This window comes from Trichomycterus rosablanca, chromosome 5 (genome assembly GCF_030014385.1).
Source record: "Trichomycterus rosablanca isolate fTriRos1 chromosome 5, fTriRos1.hap1, whole genome shotgun sequence".
Lineage (NCBI taxonomy): Eukaryota > Metazoa > Chordata > Actinopteri > Siluriformes > Trichomycteridae > Trichomycterus > Trichomycterus rosablanca.
The window spans coordinates 742,255-758,967 of record NC_085992.1 but is presented as its reverse complement, the minus strand read 5'-3'; the positions used below and the strand labels follow the sequence as shown (position 1 = coordinate 758,967).

Genomic DNA, 16,713 nt, shown 5'->3' with positions numbered 1-16,713 from the left:
CTGATACCTCAAGCACCCAGCAGGAGGCGCTGTTTCAGCACTACTTGTTTTTAGATGAGTATAGTAAGTGCAGAAAAAGAAAATACAACCACAGAACACAGAACAGGTGAGTGTTAACGTTCTAAAGCATGGACGGGTTAGTGCAGAGGTTCTCAAACCGAGGTACGAAGTGTGCGCCCCCTGGTGGTGCTGGAGGTCCTCTTCGCACAGATTCGTGCTGGGTGAGGAGGGCCGCAGACTAGCACCCGCCTCCGCCCGACACCGGTCGACTGGTCCAACTGTGGTTTACACAATGTAAAGCCTCCACAAGGGGGCGCTGGTGTACAAGGTAACATTTGTTGATTTAATTATTATTATTATTATTTCTCTCTGTGATCCAGGGTTCATTTGGAGGCGGCGTTTTGGTGTTTTCGGTTTGAGAACCTCCGGGTGGTTAGTACGGGCAAGCGCGCGCACACACACACACGCGCGCACACACACACGCGCGCACACACACACACACACACACACACACACACACACACACACACACACACACACACACACTTTACCTTCAGGTTCATCTGTTAAACATAAAACATGAAAGAAAACAATTAAACATCAGCAATATAACATCGTTCAATCATATCAACAACATTAAACATATTAGCTACAAAGAAACGAAGCAATCTGATTGGTTAATAAACCTTCTGACGACGCCGTCATACCCAATGCCCAAATTTAGAGCAAAAAGAACTACTCAGACACCACAAATCAATAATAGCAGCTCTTTGAACTGAGGACACTGATGGTTGTAACAGAGGTTCAGGTTGTGTTTCTTGATGCAGCGGCGGCCCGCGTTAAGTAACAACGGTTTTCTGAAGCGCTCACAAGCCTAGGTGGCTTCTTCCATGTATACTTAGAATTTGATGCTCTAACAGACTCCAAAAAAGTTGGGACGGAGGCAGAATGTGAGTGTAAAGTTGATGGAATGTTTGAAAGGTTCCACAGTGAGCGGGTGAGGGAATCATGATCGGGTATAAAAGGAGGGGGGAACACGGGGGGGGGGAACACCGGGGGGGAACACGGGGGGAACACAGGGAGGGGAACACAGGGGGGGAACACGGGGGGGGAACACGGGGGGGGAACACAGGGAAGGGAACACGGGGAGGGGAACACGGGGGGAACACAGGGGGGGAAACACGGGGGGAACACAGGGAGGGGAACACAGGGGGGAACACGGCGGGGACACAGGGAGGGGAACACAGGGGGGGGAACACAGGGAGGGGAACACGGGGGGGGACACAGGGAGGGGAACACAGGGGGGGAACACAGGGGGGGGGGGAACACAGGGAGGGGAACACAGGGAGGGGAACACAGGGGGGAACACAGGGGGGACACAGGGGGGGAACACAGGGGGGGGAACACAGGGAGGGGAACACAGGGGGGAACACAGGGAAGGGAACACGGGGAGGGGAACACGGGGGGGAACACAGGGGGGGAACACAGGGAGGGGAACACAGGGAGGGGAACACAGGGAGGGGAACACAGGGGGGGAACACAGGGAAGGGAACACGGGGAGGGGAACACGGGGGGGGAACACAGGGGGGGAACACAGGGAGGGGAACACAGGGGGGGAACACAGGGAAGGGAACACGGGGAGGGGAACACGGGGGGGAACACAGGGAGGGGAACACAGGGAGGGGAACACAGGGAGGGGAACACAGGGGGGGAACACAGGGAGGGGAACACAGGGGGGAACACAGGGGGGGAACACGCCCCCGTACAGTAATACCTTGTTCCTCCTCCTCGTCGTTACAGATGATGTTGTACAGGGTGTCGAGGGCGTAACCCAGGATTTCAGAATCTGACCTGTTAACATGAGGAGGAACTCCTGATCACACTCATCACAGCTGTATATCACAATGTAATAATGATATATCACCCCGCCCTCGGCTCCCGGGAGGTTATAACAGGGTTCAAATCTCACCGATCAGACTGGAGGATGCGGATCAGATGCTCCATCGACTGGTTCCCCACCTCAATACGATATTTCTGTAAAATATAAAGTTAACGATGCAGCAGGACTGATATACAAACACATCGCTTACGACTTTACGGCGGTTTTGTTCACAACAGTCAGCAAAAAATATTTAAAAAATCACCTAATTACATAACATATAAAATGTTTTAAAAGCTCACAAAGATCTAAAATTATATCTAATTTACTCTGTGTTCGGTACCTGTAGTTGCAGCGTTCCGCCTCACAGTGGCGCTGATTCACAGCATTCACTTTTACATTTACCGAATTTAGTGGACGCTTTTATTCAGAGTGACTTACAACAGCGTGACTGTATACAGTCTGAGCAATTGAGGGTTAAGGGCCTTGCTCAAGGGCCCAACAGATGCAACTTGGCAGTGGTGGGGCTTGAACCGGCAACCTTCTGATTCTGAGTACTACTGAGCTATCAGATTTCCTTTTGTGCCCGACATCAGCGCCCAGCCATAAAAATGGTGTTATATTTTGACTGTATGGGCACAAATTCCCACAGACATTCCCAAGTCTAGTGAGAAGCAGCTGTTGTTCTAGATGTAAAGGTCACACAGAGGTCACTGTGTTTTAATACGTTTACTGTTGGAACCGGACGTCCGACAAGCTCATAGTCAACTCAGGCGTCCAAATACTTTCGGTCATATGGCCTAATCCACGACACGGGGTAGCACACGCCTCCTCAGACATGCATAAAGCTACAAGCCACATGTTTACATTGAATGCTCCTCTGACGCTGCTCGTGGCCACACCATGACCTGACAGTAGGTGTCGCTGTTGCAGCAGAATAAAATGGAACGAACTGAAAATACAAGAAAGATTTTATTTAATGACCTTGGAGAGGGATTTAAGGGCGCGGACGGCATCTCTCCGATCCTCCAGCAGCGTGGACGAGGCCACACGGTCACACAGCTTCTGAATCTGCAGAGAACACACACACACACACACACACACACACACACACACACACACACACACTGTTTACATACAACTCAACATAAAAGAAACTGAAATAATCAAGCAAACAGGTGAGAAATACGTTAAAAAGCTGAATGCATGACGCAGAAACATCCAGGTTGTACTAAATAATACAGAATGTGGTCAAAAGTATGTGGACATCCCTCTTAATAATTGAGTTCAGAGAGTTTCAGCCAGATCAGATCGCTTACAGGTATATAAAATCAAATACATATACAAAACAAGGTCCATAAAGACATGAAACACAGAACCCCTGTGGCCTTCACCTTATACCTCATTATAGACCTTTAGGATGAATTGGAACGCCTCTTAAATCATCAGTGCCCGACCACAATCTGCACTCACATGCCACTATATAAGAAACACCTGTACAGTCTCCAAAAGATCAGGATCTTCAGTTCATCTTCACATCAACATCCGATTAAACATCACAACCAAACTGTGCAAAAAACATCCAGCGAGCGGCAGTTCTGCAAGTGAAACCGTCAGACTACAGTGGGCACGGGCGCAGGCTCACCAAAACCAGAGGCGCAGATGGAGGAATCAGAATGCGGTGTTTGATGACGCACCATGTCCCAAAGCACAAGTCGCCTCAACCTGGTTCCATCTACGAGACAACATGAGGGTTCCAACAGCTCAGAGGAACGTTTCCATCACACAGCAAAGAACCGAGGCTGTTCTCAGAGCAAAGGTGGTTCTACACACCACAGTGTTCCTAATAAAGTGGACAGTGAGTGCGTAAGTGTCCACAACTGTTTGAGTAATCTCCAACTGGTTTCATAAACATCACAATGAGTCCAACTGCCTCCCCACTCACCAGATCTGAATCTAACAGAGCAACTTTAGGACGTGGTAGAACAAGAGACGGGTCCACAACCATCTCAAAGCGACGGTTCCATCACCTTGTAGAATCCATGCTGCAAAGCCTAGTGGTGAAGAAGGTACTGGACTAGTGATGGAAAGGTTGCTAGTTCAAGTCCCACCACACTGTCAGCAGGGCTGCAGCGATTAGTCGACATGATCGATAACGTCGACTATAAAAATTTGTCGACGTGGAATCTCATTGTCGGCGCGTCGTTATTATTGCGACGCACTAAAGGGACTGCAGGGGGCGCAGCATCGCTTCCATGGTGCGACGGGGAGTTTATGAACACAGAGAGGCGAAGATAGAGAGACCGAAACTTTCTAAAGTATTTCAGGAGCATTTCAGCCAAAATAACCCAAAGAAAGGAGCTGAATGAGTTATATGAGTAACGTTATATAACTTAACATTATAGCCTAACGTTACCCCGTCTCCTCTTCCATATTTTTTGCTCTCGTTGATGAGAGCATTCATTCTAAATAATAAACCTCATCCACTTAATGATAGCTAGTTAGCTCAGCAGATAATTCAGTTCAGATATTTAACCTGTTATGGTTTAGTTAGCATAGCCGGTACACTATTTGTAATAAACTATGATACACAGCCTTCAGTTTGTGATCATTAATACAGCTTTCTCTTTTGCTCTCTCTATTAATAGCACTAAGCAATGGAGTGTGGATGAGAAGAGGGTCATGCTCCCCTCAGATGGATGAGATCTTCACAGACAGCATTCACATGTTTCTCAACCACATGTTATAAATGTTTTTGATTTCCGGAGTGATAACTTCTGAAACATAACAGCTTCTAATGCTGCCCAAAACTTTCTTATTTCATTGCATTGTTTTTATTGTGATTGTGTATTAATGTTTCAAATATATTTAATTAAACTATCAAACTTAAGTTTCATATTCATGTTTCATGGGTCATTATTTTAATTTGATATTGGAACTTAAATAACGTAACAGAGTTTTGTTATGTTAAGGCAGAGATGGAGGGTATGACAAAAATAATCGCTGACTAGTCGACTAATCGAAAAAATAATCGTCAGATTAGTCGACTACTAAAATAATCGTTAGTTGCAGCCCTAACTGTCAGGTTACCACTGTTGGGCCCTTGAACGAGGCCCTTAACCCTTAACTGCTTAGACTGTATACTGTCACAGTGCTGTAAGTCACTTTGGATTAAAATGTAAAAAACTGCAGCTGTTCTCAGATCAGTTCAACTGCCTCCCTAGTCACCAGATCTGAATCTACTCGAGCACGTTTTTGAATGTGGACATGGAACAACATCTAGAAGGAACATGTCCAAGGGTGAGAATGTTCCAGCCAGGGTTAGTAGGGTGTTCCTAATAAAGTGGCCTAGTGTGAGTGGTGAGATTTGGGACGAAGCCGGTTGCAGCTAAGCTAACAAGCTAATGACAGCAGGTTAAGTCAGAGTACATGTTAGGTTCATTATAATGACAATATAGTGTATAATAAATATATATGAGGTGCTGGTATATGGAATATATGTATATAAGATGAATAATAAGAGTATAGAATGATTAATAGTGTATATATGTATATAACTCACAGTCTCTACACCAGAAGGCTGAGTGCTGGCGCTCTGTGCTCCAATCACTCCTCTGAAGAAATTCATCTTTATTAGCGCTATAATCTCACTCCAGCTCCACTAAACCACTGAATATAACCTCATGGATGTATATACTGACGGTATATATGATATAATATATAATATAGATCTATATGAGAGGTCTGTGCGGCTTGTTTTCACTCCCTCCTCCAGGAAGCTCCAGCACTGGGCGCTGCGCATGCGCCGAGACGTGGCGATACGTGGCTCAACCCTTTTGCCCCCTACCCGTATTGAGGTAAGCCCCGCCCCCTCGGCTCAGTCTGCGCAGTGATTGGCTGCGATCCGCCACCGCCACCAGCATTGAAGACGAATTCAGTCCAAAAGTATGTGGACACCCGACTAAACCATCAGCATTAAATAACACATACAAACAACTGATTGTGTTGTCCTTCTGTACCTTTACCCATCTATATCTACACCAGCCTTCGCTCTACAGAAGGCATTTTGGAGTGTGACTGTGAGAAACCAGGTCCATTCAGTCAAAAGTGCATTTGTGAGGTTTGTGAAACCTGCATGGCTCACATCTGACATTCCAGTTGAGGTCAGGACTTTAGCTAAAACGAGCTTTTCTTCATGTCTAACATTGTGCACAGCACAGGAGCAAAGTCACACAGTGGGAAACATTCAAATTAAAAATTAGCTTAAAATTAAAAACTGACATGGTGGTGGTGTGTTTTAGTGTGTTGTGCTGGTATGAGTGGATCAGACACAGCAGCGCTGCTGGAGTTTTTAAACACCGTGTCCACTCACTGTCCACTCTATTAGACACGCCTACCTAGTCGGTCCACCTTGTAGATGTAAAGTCAGAGACGATCGCTCATCTATTGCTGCTGTTTGAGTCGCTCATCTTCTAGACCTTCATCAGTGCTCACAGGACGCTGCCCACGGGGCGCTGTTGGCTGGATGTTTTTGGTCGGTGGACGATTCTCAGTCCAGCAGTGACAGTGAGGTGTTTAAAAACTCCAGCAGCGCTGCTGTGTCTGATCCACTCATGCCAGCACAACACACACTAACACACCACCACCATGTCAGTGTCACTGCAGTGCTGAGAATCATCCACCAACCTAAATAATACCTGCTCTGTGGTGGTCCTGTGGGGGTCCTGACCATTGAAGAACAGCATGAAACAGATGGACTACAGTCAGTAATTGTAGAACTACAAAGTGCTTCTATATGGTAAGTGGAGCTGATAACATGGACAGTGAGTGTAGAAACAAGGAGGTGGTTTTAATGTTATGGCTGATCGGTGTATTTAGCAAATACTATGTACAAAAATGGATTCCTGCGTAAGAAACTTTATTTCGATTGGGATTAAATTGGATTTGCATAAAATACAGTCAAAATTCAATTCAATTCTTAATTATTTATTAAACTTTGTGTTATAGTGCTGATTATAAATATTAGACGTGTTCCTCAAGATCAGCTGATCTGAAAGACGATGGACACATAAAGATAGATCACGACTTTTATTTACCATCCCCAGTTTAACAAAGAGGTTCAATAAGTCATTCAGGTTTAAAGTCCAGCTTAAGGGAACCTAAACAAAGTCTGTAAACCCAGTGTTTGTTTGTTTATTAGGATTATAACGTGATGTTTTACACTTTGGTTCCATTCATGACAGGAACGATAGTTCATCATTACACAAGATTCATCAGTTCACAAGGACTGTGGGAGGAAACCGGAGCACCCGAAGGAAACCCACACAGACATGGGGAGAACATGCAAACTCCACACAGAAAGGACCCATACCGCTCCACCTGGGGATCAAACCCAGGACCTTCCTGCTGTGAGGCGGCAGTGCTACCCACCGAGCCACCGTCTCGGCCCCTTCTTTCAAAACAATCAGCATTCATTGATACGGACAAAAAATGTATTTTGTTGTCCCTCTGTACCTGTACCCACCTACAGTATATCTACACCAGCCTCTGCTCTTCTGGAAGGCTTTTTTACAAGATTTTGTGTGACTGTGAGAAATCAGGTCCATTCAGTCAAAAGAGCGTTTGTGAGGTCAGAAACCTGCATTTTCTGCATATCTTTATGAAGCTAGCTTTGAGGACAAAGCAGGGTCCTCCCCAAACTGATGACACAAAGTTAAAAGCAAACACTCTACTTATCTGATGTAATTGAGTTCATGTACAACTTTCACTTCACATTTCTTATTTTTTTTCAGCCACCAGTTTGACAGACTGTACACCACCATGACAGCGTGACCGTGTAAACTGTGTATCATGGAGTGTTAGCGTCAGCATCTACCTCAACGATTCAGATTAACATGCAGATTATTTCAAATCATAAATGAAAAGTGTTTTACATGAAGTACTTTTATTATTTTATGCTATTTCAAGAGTTCAAGAGAGGCTTTATGGTCAGTTCAGCTGTATACGAGTTCATATTGAAACGAAACAATGTTCCTCCAGGACCAGGAGCAGGACCAGGACCAGGACCAGGAGCAGGAGCAGGAGCAGGACCAGGAGCAGGACCAGGACCAGGAGCAGGAGCAGGACCGGGGTGCAACAGAACACAAAGTGCAAAACAGTGCAGATAAACACCAGTACAGATAAATACAACAAGACATTTCTAATCTAAAAGTAATTAATGGAGACAAGACCAGAGGTAAGTGTAGTGTTGGCCAGTACATGGTACTGAGTAAATGATAAGTAAGGTAAAGAACATGTTGATTTATAACAGCGGACACGAGGAAAAATGGAAATAATTCAGCTAAGATGAAGCAGCGCTGATCATGTGCTCATTAGTGAACGTACAGCTGTGATTCATATTTTTGTTTCATTTAAGATCAGCAAACACAAAAAATCTAAACCGTCACAAAAAGCACATTTATTTTTATAACTTTACAATATTTATCAACAACACGTGTCTCTTATATGTATTTGATATATAAGTGCTCTGAAGTCTCTGGTTTGGATTTATTGCAGCGTTCGATCTGTTGCAGTGGTCCGAGGACGGAGACGTCGCTGTTACAGGCTGTATGTGCCTGTATGTGCCTGTTGGTGGCGCCACTTCGCCAAGCATATACAGTCAAACCTCGGTTTTCGTATGCCCCTATTTTCGTATGATTCGGTTTTCGTCGAGGAACGCATGAATTGTATTTACTTTATTATTATTATTGTTTCGGTACTTTATTATTTGTATTGTTTCGGTTTTTGTATGTTTCGACTTTCGAACAGATTATCGACGAAAACCGAGGTACCGCTGTAACTGGCAATACCTGCAACGGTGAAGGACAGACAGACGACTGATGGACGCTCTGCTGGTCTCCAAACTGGAGTTGCGCCGTCAACCTGGAGAGCCAGTGTTGCATCTCTGATTAAAGTACACAATGCAACCTCGTCTATATAGGTTTGTATCTCGTGCACGGGTTCAGCTGTATACAGTGTATCACAAAAGTGAGTACACCCCTCACATTTCTGCAGATATTTCATTATATCTTTTCATGGGACAAAAATATAGAACTAAAACTTGGATATAACTTAGAGTAGTCAGTGTACAGCTTGTATAGCAGTGTAGATTTACTGTCTTCTGAAAATAACTCAACACACAGCCATTAATGTCTAAATAGCTGCAACATAAGTGAGTACACCCCACAGTGAACATGTCCAAATTGTGCCCAAAGTGTCAATATTTTGTGTGACCACCATTATTATCCAGCACTGCCTTAACCCTCCTGGGCATGGAGTTCACCAGAGCTGCACAGGTCGCTACTGGAATCCTCTTCCACTCCTCCATGATGACATCACGGAGCTGGTGGATGTTAGACACCTTGAACTCCTCCACCTTCCACTTGAGGATGCGCCACAGGTGCTCAATTGGGTTTAGTCCATCACCTTTACCTTCAGCTTCCTCAGCAAGGCAGTTGTCATCTTGGAGGTTGTGTTTGGGGTCGTTATCCTGTTGGAAAACTGCCATGAGGCCCAGTTTTCGAAGGGAGGGGATCATGCTCTGTTTCAGAATGTCACAGTACATGTTGGAATTCATGTTTCCCTCAATGAACCGCAGCTCCCCAGTGCCAGCAACAGTCATGCAGCCCAAGACCATGATGCTACCACCACCATGCTTGACTGTAGGCAAGATACAGTTGTCTTGGTACTTCTCACCAGGGTGCCGCCACACATGCTGGACACCATCTGAGCCAAACGAGTTTATCTTGGTCTTGTCAGACCACAGGGCGTTCCAGTAATCCATGTTCTTGGACTGCTTGTCTTCAGCAAACTGTTTGCGGGCTTTCTTGTGCGTCAGCTTCCTTCTGGGATGACGACCATGCAGACCGAGTCGATGCAGTGTGCGGCGTATGGTCTGAGCACTGACAGGCTGACCTCCCACGTCTTCAACCTCTGCAGCAATGCTGGCAGCACTCATGTGTCTATTTTTTAAAGCCAACCTCTGGATATGACGCCGAACACGTGGACTCGACTTCTTCGGTCGACCCTGGCGAAGCCTGTTCCGAGTGGAACCTGTCCTGGAAAACCGCTGTATGACCTTGGCCACCATGCTGTAGCTCAGTTTCAGGGTGTTAGCAATCTTCTTATAGCCCAGGCCATCTTTGTGGAGAGCAACAATTCTATTTCTCACATCCTCAGAGAGTTCTTTGCCATGAGGTGCCATGTTGAATATCCAGTGGCCAGTATGAGAGAATTGTACCAAAAACACCAAATTTAACAGCCCTGCTCCCCATTTACACCTGGGACCTTGACACATGACACCAGGGAGGGACAACGACACATTTGGGCACAATTTGGACATGTTCACTGTGGGGTGTACTCACTTATGTTGCAGCTATTTAGACATTAATGGCTGTGTGTTGAGTTATTTTCAGAAGACAGTAAATCTACACTGCTATACAAGCTGTACACTGACTACTCTAAGTTATATCCAAGTTTCATGTCTTAAGTGTTGTGCCATGAAAAGATATAATGAAATATTTGCAGAAATGTGAGGGGTGTACTTACTTTTGTGATACACTGTATATACAGCTGTATAGAAGTGAGTAAATCAGAACTACAGCAGCAGGTTCTAGGGTTTGAGAATGCACCGGTGCTTCTGAAGATCGCCTTCTCGACCGAAACACTTTTTACAGTGCGTGCAGTGATACGGCTTTTCTTCGTGAATGCGCTGGTGCTTCAGGTAAGTGCTCTGATGGGTGAAGCTCTTCCCGCAGTGCGGGCAGCGATGCGGCTTCTCTCCCGTGTGAATGCGCTGGTGCAGTCGCAGATTGCTCTGCTGACTGAAACTCTTCTTGCACTGCGAGCAGCGGTACGGCTTCTCCCCCGTGTGAGTGCGCAGGTGCTTCTTCAGACCGATCTGGTGAGTGAAGCTCTTCCCGCACAGGGAGCAGTGGTAGGGCTTCTCTCCCATGTGAATGCGCTGGTGCTGCTTGAGAGTCCTCTCTTGGGTGAAACTCTTTCCGCAGAGCGAGCAGCCGTACGGCCTCTCTCCGGTGTGAGTGCGCTGGTGCATGCGGAGGTTACTCTTCTGCGTGAAGCTCCTCCCGCACTGCGGGCAGTAATAGGGCTTCTCTCCGGTGTGAATGAGCTGGTGCTGCTGCAGAGTCCTCTCCTGAGTGAAGGTCTTCCCGCACTCGGAGCACTGGTACGGCTTCTCCCCGGTGTGAATGTGCTGGTGTTGAACCAGGGTGCTCTGCTGGGTGAAGCTCTTCCCACACTGTGAGCACTGGTACGGTTTCTCTCCGGTGTGAATGCGCTGGTGCTTCTGGAGGTTGCTCTTGTAGGTGAAGCGCCTCCCGCAGTGTGAGCACTGGAAGGCCTTCTCTCCGGTGTGAATGCGCAGGTGCTTTCGGAGATTGCTCCCGCAGGAGAAGTTCCTCCCACAGTCGGAGCACTGGTAGATCTTTGGCGTGTCGGTTTGGGGACTGGCGGAGGGCGCACGCCGACTCTCGAAGCTACCCGTGGGCACCGGGAGGTCATGTGACGCTTCTCCTGCGTTTAATCTCTGGACGTGCTGGTGGAGGTCAGTCTGAGATGTATGGGGAGGTGAACACGAGGAGCAGAAGAAGTCCTGCAACGTTGTGGTGTTCACTCCTGAAGCAGAAAAGAATACATGTTTTAGTTCTAATGATGTGGACACCATCAAAAACCAGGTGTGTTATTCCAAAATGTGTTGGTACCCCTCAGCACTGACGCAGATGAACATGCTGCCCATGCCTTGGATTTTCACATTATTGCTCTATTTCTACCCAATTATGGAAGCATCACCTGATACCTTCTCACCTGTTCACCTGTGGAACGTTCCAAACAGGCTTCTGGATCATTCAACACTAAATTAAATATTGCTCAGAAGGGTCTTCACAACGCTGTTGAAGTGTTGCACTTGTAGGTTGCTTTGCTTTCAACCTTCAGTCCAGTTCCACCCAAACCAGCTCAGTGTGGTCTAACTCTGGAGACCGTCCTGGCCAGTCCACCATCAGCCTACCATCTTTAAGGTAGTTCTGATCAAGCAGAAGAGCCTCAAGAGCCTCGAGCCATGAGGAACCATCTGAGGAACCTAGGTCTACTTTGGATTAGGTCTACTCTGTGTATGAAAACCCTGCCTCAGACTTTGATGACGCTGCATTGTCATCTTACCAATTGCTTTCTGGCTGCCAGTCGACCTGTCCAGCATTCATCCTGGTCTTCAGGTGTTCAGTATCTTCATACTCACTCATTTACATCTTCTACATTTTCAGCATTCGACCAAAGTGACTCAGAATTATCGTTGAATACAATATGAGCAATTGAGGGTTGAGAGCCTCGCCCAGGGGCCCAACAATGGTGACGCTAAGCTACCACTGCCCTAGAGAGAAGGCTGATCCAGGTCCTTGAGGAAACTGCTTGGTCTGAAGGTGACCAGGGAGTCACCCATGCTGTGCAATGACCTGAAAAGTCTTATTTTAAAGCTATTAATTCTTTTCTTCAAGGGCTACAGGTCTGGATGTCATGATCTACCTCTCAGGACTCAAGGAAGACCCGCATCAAGGCTCTTCTCTGCACTAGCACCTGGGTGGTGGACTGAACTTCCACGTCAGTTCTTCAGAAGACGACCAGAGACCATCAAAGACCTTCATCTCTTCATCTACCCTATTTTTTCTAACTAGGTTTCATCAGATTTGGGTTCTTGGACCAGACTGGAAATGTTTACTGATGGAAGTCACCCTTGACAGTCCACCAACAAGCCGCTCTAGGAGCTGGGACTGCAGGAACCGCTCAGTGGTGACCACTGTACCTGTAATAATTAAAAACCTCGTAGATGTAACACCAAATAAACAAAATAAAACCACAACGTTTCTGCACCACCTTTTGTGGAGCACTTTTCTCTCCAGAGGGAGCCGAACGTGACGCCGAGAACTTTGGCGTACTCCTCAGAGTACCACACCACCAGCTCCTGTCCTGGTTCGATGGCTCTACAACACCGGTACAGAATCCCCCCTCGGTACTGGAACGCCACCAGGTTCTGCTCTCCGTCCCTACGAGCCCAGGTCACGTACCTGAGGAACGAGGAACCAAGGTGAGGTGAGGAGGAGCAACACCAGGACGAAGGAATCGGGTTCAGACTCGGGTTCCTCACCTCATCCAGTTCGCCTGCTTCTCACTCCTGGCGTCGACGTGTTCCTCCCGCCGTCTGCTCTCGTATATCTGAAAGACGTCGAGAACATGAAGCACGTTCATGCTATGATCCCAAAGCATCACCTCATGTTCATGAGGAACTCACCACCCAGGAGTAGGGACTGTTCATGGCTTCCTCTCGGTCCACCAGCTCCCCCTGATAAGGTCCGAAGTGAGCGCCGAGCGGAACAGTGTCGGATCTGTTAAACACGCCCAGACCTGCTGCAGGAACGCTGGACTGTCGAAGCTCTAGCCCGGGTGGAAGGGTCAGTCTGGCTCGGTCAGGGACGCCCGTGGGAGCGGGAGTATCAGGGATGAAGAGAGGTGGACCGTGGAGCTCACACCGGTCAACGAAGAAGGACCTGCAGACCTCACAGTCTGGATGAGAGGAGACCACAGAATGAGAGGAGAGAACACCTGAGGAAAACCATCGTACATGAAGTTATCTTACACAGATCATCCTCATGTTTAGGTTCCTCCTCTTTAACAAGCTTCTTCTGAAGGTCTTCGTTAGGTTGGACCACAGATCTTGGTGTTGCTTCATCTGTAATGGAGATGTTACATTACCATCACTAGTCCAGAGCAGAAGAACAGAAATGTGGTGCTTAACCTAGATGTTAGCAGATCTTACACAGGTAATCTCCATCTCCAAGGTCTTCCACTTTCACAATCTGGAGATCTTCATTCTGTTCCTCCACAGGAGTCACACGTCCCACAGAACATGATGAAGATGCACGAGTCTCCATCTTTACGTCCCCACAAAGCTACGGGCAAAGAGAAGAAATTATTAATACAATATTTAACACTAGTACATTTATTATCTGATCATACTGACGTCCATCAGCTTCATATAGACGTTCATCAGCTTCATACTGTTCATACTGACGTCCATCGGGTTCATACTGACGTCCATCAGCTCCATACTGACGTCCATCAGCTCCATACTGACGTCCATCAGCTCCATACTGACATCCATCAGCTTCATACTGACGTCCATCAGCTTTATACTGTTCATACTGACGTCCATCGGGTTCATACTGACGTCCATCAGCTTCATAGAGATGTCTATCAGCTCCATACTGACGTCCATCAGGTTCATACTGACGTCCATCACGTCCATCAGCTCCATACTGACGTCCATCAGGTTCATACTGACGTCCATCACGTCCATCAGCTTCATACTGACGTCCATCGGGTTCATACTGACGTCCATCAGCTTCATAGAGATGTCCATCAGCTCCATACTGACGTCCATCAGCTTCATACTGACGACCATCAGGTTCATACTGACGTCCATCAGCTTCACACTGACGTCCATCAGCTTCATACTGACGTCCATCAGCTTCATATAGACGTCCATCAGCTTCATACTGACACCCATCAGCTTCATATAGACGTCCATCAGCTTCATATAGACGTCCATCAGCTTCATATAGACGTCCATCAGCTCCATACTGACACCCATCAGCTTCATACTGACGTCCATCAGGTTCAAACTGACGTCCATCAGCTTCATACTGACACCCATCAGCTTCATATAGATGTCCATCAGCTTCATACTGACACCCATCAGCTTCATATAGATGTCTATCAGTTTCATACTGACATCCAACAGCTTCATACTGACATCCATCAGCTTCATACTGACACCATCAGCTTCATACTGACGTCCATCAGCTTTATACTGACACCATCAGCTTCATACTGACATCCATCAGCTTCATACTGACGTCCATCAGCTTCATATAGACGTCCATCAGCTTCATACTGACACCCATCAGCTTCATATAGATGTCTATCAGCTTCATACTGACGTCCAACAGCTTCATACTGACACCATCAGCTTCATACTGCCGTCCATCAGCTTCATACAGACGTCCATCAGCTTCATACTGACGTCCATCAGCTTCATACTGACGTCCATCAGCTTCATACTGACGTCCATCAGCTTCATACTGACGTCCATCAGCTTCATACTGACACCCATCAGCTTCATATAGATGTCCATCAGCTTCATACTGACGTCCATCAGCTATACTGACGTCCGTCAGCTTCATACTGACACCCATCAGCTTCATATAGATGTCCATCAGCTTCATACTGACGTCCATCAGCTTCCTACTGTTCATACTGATGTCTATTAGCTTCATACTGACGTCCATCAGCTTCATACTGACACCCATCAGCTTCATATAGACGCCCATCAGCTTCATACTGACGTCCATCAGCTTCATATAGATGTCCATCAGCTTCCTACTGTTCATACTGATGTCCATCAGCTTCATACTGACACCCATCAGCTTCATACTGACACCCATCAGCTTCATACTGACGTCCATCAGCTTCATACTGACGTCCATCAGCTTCATACTGACGTCCATCAGCTTCCTACTGTTCATACTGATGTCTATTAGCTTCATACTGACGTCCATCAACTTCATATAGATGCCCATCAGCTTTATACTGACACCCATCAGCTCCATATAGATGTCCATCAGCTTCACGCTGACGTCCATCAGCTTCATATAGACGCCCATCAGCTCCATACGGACACCCATCAGCTTCATATAGATGTCCATCAGCTTCATACTGACATCCATCAACTTCATACTGACGTCCATCAACTTCATACTGACGTTCATCAGCTTCAGCGCTCACTTTTATATGGAACAGTTCCAGCATTCAGGATTGAAATTTTGAATATAGAAACTTCAGATTAATGAATAATTAGTTATTGATGATACCTGTGATTGATCAGGATCAGGATCTTGTACCCGCCCACCTTCTGACTCCATTTTACCACCTGAGTAAAAATAATAATAATAACGTTTACAGAGTCCACCATCTCAAAATTAATCTACAGCATGAGAACCATAATTATTTATTCCACACACCCATCAGCCATCACATCAACACCACCTACATTGTGCTGAATATTGTTCGGGTTGAAGCATGGACTCCACATGGCCTCTGAAGGTGTCCTGTGGCATCTGTAAAGTGTCCAGCTCATCATACTGAGAGATTCTGGACATTTTGGTGGCCAAGTCAACACCTAGAACGCTTCGTCGTGTTCCCCACACCCTTCCTGAAGAGTCATGAGAGATTCCATGAACGCTCAGGTAGATGGGACGTCTCAGAAGAACGTCCACAGGGATGCCAGAAAGGATTCCCAGCAGAGCTTCTCATCACATTAATGACCCTTGGGTGCTCATGACGTCTGTCCCTGCATGGAGCAATCCTGGTAGGTGCTTGGTAATCCTGAGAACACCAAACAAGACCTTCTGTTTTGGAGATGCTCTGACCCTGTCGTTTAAAAGTGGCTCACACGTGCTTATTTTACCTGCTTTCAACACAGGAACCTCAAGAACCGACTGTTCAGGTGCTGCTATGAGAGACCACCAAGGTTCTTCACTTCAGATGGTTGTAATGTCGTGGCTGATTGGTGTCATGTTGGTGTTCGCATTATTAACGTCATCAAACGGTATAAAAGTGGTTTGCTGATTGTAAATGAATTAAAAAATAATACATAATTAAATAATCTCTCCTAGTACAGATGAAGACATGAATGATGAATAATTCCTCCAGGCTTAGTTTCTCCC

At 46.4% G+C, this 16,713-nt stretch overlaps 2 protein-coding genes across 2 annotated transcripts in view; both read right to left on the bottom strand.

Annotated features, from left to right (window-relative positions):
- The window catches only part of uso1 (USO1 vesicle transport factor), a 30,153-nt gene extending 24,484 nt beyond the window's left edge, over nt 1-5,669 (bottom strand). The window contains exons 1-4 of the mRNA XM_062995465.1: nt 5,442-5,669; nt 2,864-2,950; nt 1,970-2,034; nt 1,775-1,851 (exon numbers count right to left, since the gene is read on the bottom strand). Of these exons, the coding sequence (XP_062851535.1) occupies nt 1,775-1,851; nt 1,970-2,034; nt 2,864-2,950; nt 5,442-5,507 (295 nt within the window). The 5' untranslated portion in view covers nt 5,508-5,669. The remainder of the gene's footprint in view (nt 1-1,774; nt 1,852-1,969; nt 2,035-2,863; nt 2,951-5,441) is intronic.
- A 4,859-nt stretch (nt 5,670-10,528) lies between these two features.
- Nucleotides 10,529-13,923, bottom strand: LOC134314195 (histone-lysine N-methyltransferase PRDM9-like). The gene is made up of 6 exons (XM_062994739.1): nt 13,746-13,923; nt 13,566-13,658; nt 13,221-13,492; nt 13,077-13,144; nt 12,806-12,996; nt 10,529-11,554 (listed from the first exon to the last, which is right to left on the bottom strand). The coding sequence occupies exons 1-6, from the start codon at nt 13,858-13,860 to the stop codon at nt 10,530-10,532; spliced, it is 1,764 nt and encodes a 587-aa protein (XP_062850809.1). The 5' UTR covers nt 13,861-13,923; the 3' UTR covers nt 10,529.
- Between the last annotated feature and the right edge of the window lie 2,790 nt (nt 13,924-16,713).